General features: G+C 39.4%; 1 protein-coding gene across 1 annotated transcript in view; it reads left to right on the forward strand.

Annotated features, from left to right (window-relative positions):
- LOC105552858 (olfactory receptor 476-like) overlaps window positions 1-240 on the forward strand; it is an 8,758-nt gene extending 8,518 nt beyond the window's left edge. The window contains exon 3 of the mRNA XM_011998637.1: window positions 136-240. Within this exon, the coding sequence (XP_011854027.1) occupies window positions 136-240 (105 nt within the window). The remainder of the gene's footprint in view (window positions 1-135) is intronic.
- The last annotated feature ends 751 nt before the right edge of the window (window positions 241-991 follow it).

Below are 991 nucleotides of genomic sequence, written 5' to 3' on the forward strand. Positions count from 1 at the left end.
ATGCGCTCCCTGCAGGCCCAGAGCAAAGCTCTCTCCACCTGTGCCTCCCACCTCACCATCATCTGCTTCTTCTATAGCACCATCACCTTCACGTATGCTCAGCCAAGCTCTCACAATTCCATGGAACACAACAAGGTCATGTCTGTCTTCTATACTGTGATCATCCCCATGCTGAACCCTCTGATCTACAGCCTGAGGAATAAAGATATAAAACATGCTTTGAAGAGGAGATGCCTGTGAAAGTTGTCTTCATAACCAAGTGTGGAGCATTGAGCATCCTATCCCAAGCTGTAACATGGTAGCCACAATATAAAGTATGGATAATATTAACCCTTAGATAGAGCAAAGTATATGCCAGCACTAAACATTTGATACATTATCAACCCATTTAATCTTCACAACAAGTGTATGAAATGGGCACTATTATTATCCCTTAGGAATCTGGAGCACAGAGAAGCTGAGTAACTTGCCCAAAATCACACAGCTGATAAGAGGCAGTCTGGTTCCAGAGACTATATTCTCAACCAATGCACGGTACTGACTTTTTCTGATGACTACATCTCAAAAAAGAACAATGGCAGCATTCCTTAAATTCCAGATATCACAAGGAGAACCTGGATCACGGCATTATAAAGTGGTATAGGAGGTTTGCCTCGATCAGCTCAGGAGGCTTGCATTTATTCATTAAGATTAGTTAACAAGTGCCATGTTGGTGTGCACATGTACCCTAGAACTTAAAGTATAATAAATAAATAAATATATATATATAAATAAAAATAAACCAAAAAAAAAAAATTAGTTAACAAAAACTTGAGTCAACACCATTAAAGGGTGATTGATATTGTGGACTTCCCGAGTAAAAAGTATACATCAAAGGCTTAAGGCTTAAGACCACATGAGTAAACAAGTTAACTAGAGAACTTCCTCACACCCCACTGTTTACTACTTTAATTTATTTAACTAAAGGTAATCGGACCAGGCCGCCTTCAGC

The sequence above is a fragment of the Mandrillus leucophaeus genome, unplaced genomic scaffold (genome assembly GCF_000951045.1).
Source record: "Mandrillus leucophaeus isolate KB7577 unplaced genomic scaffold, Mleu.le_1.0 Scaffold578, whole genome shotgun sequence".
Classification (NCBI taxonomy): domain Eukaryota; kingdom Metazoa; phylum Chordata; class Mammalia; order Primates; family Cercopithecidae; genus Mandrillus; species Mandrillus leucophaeus.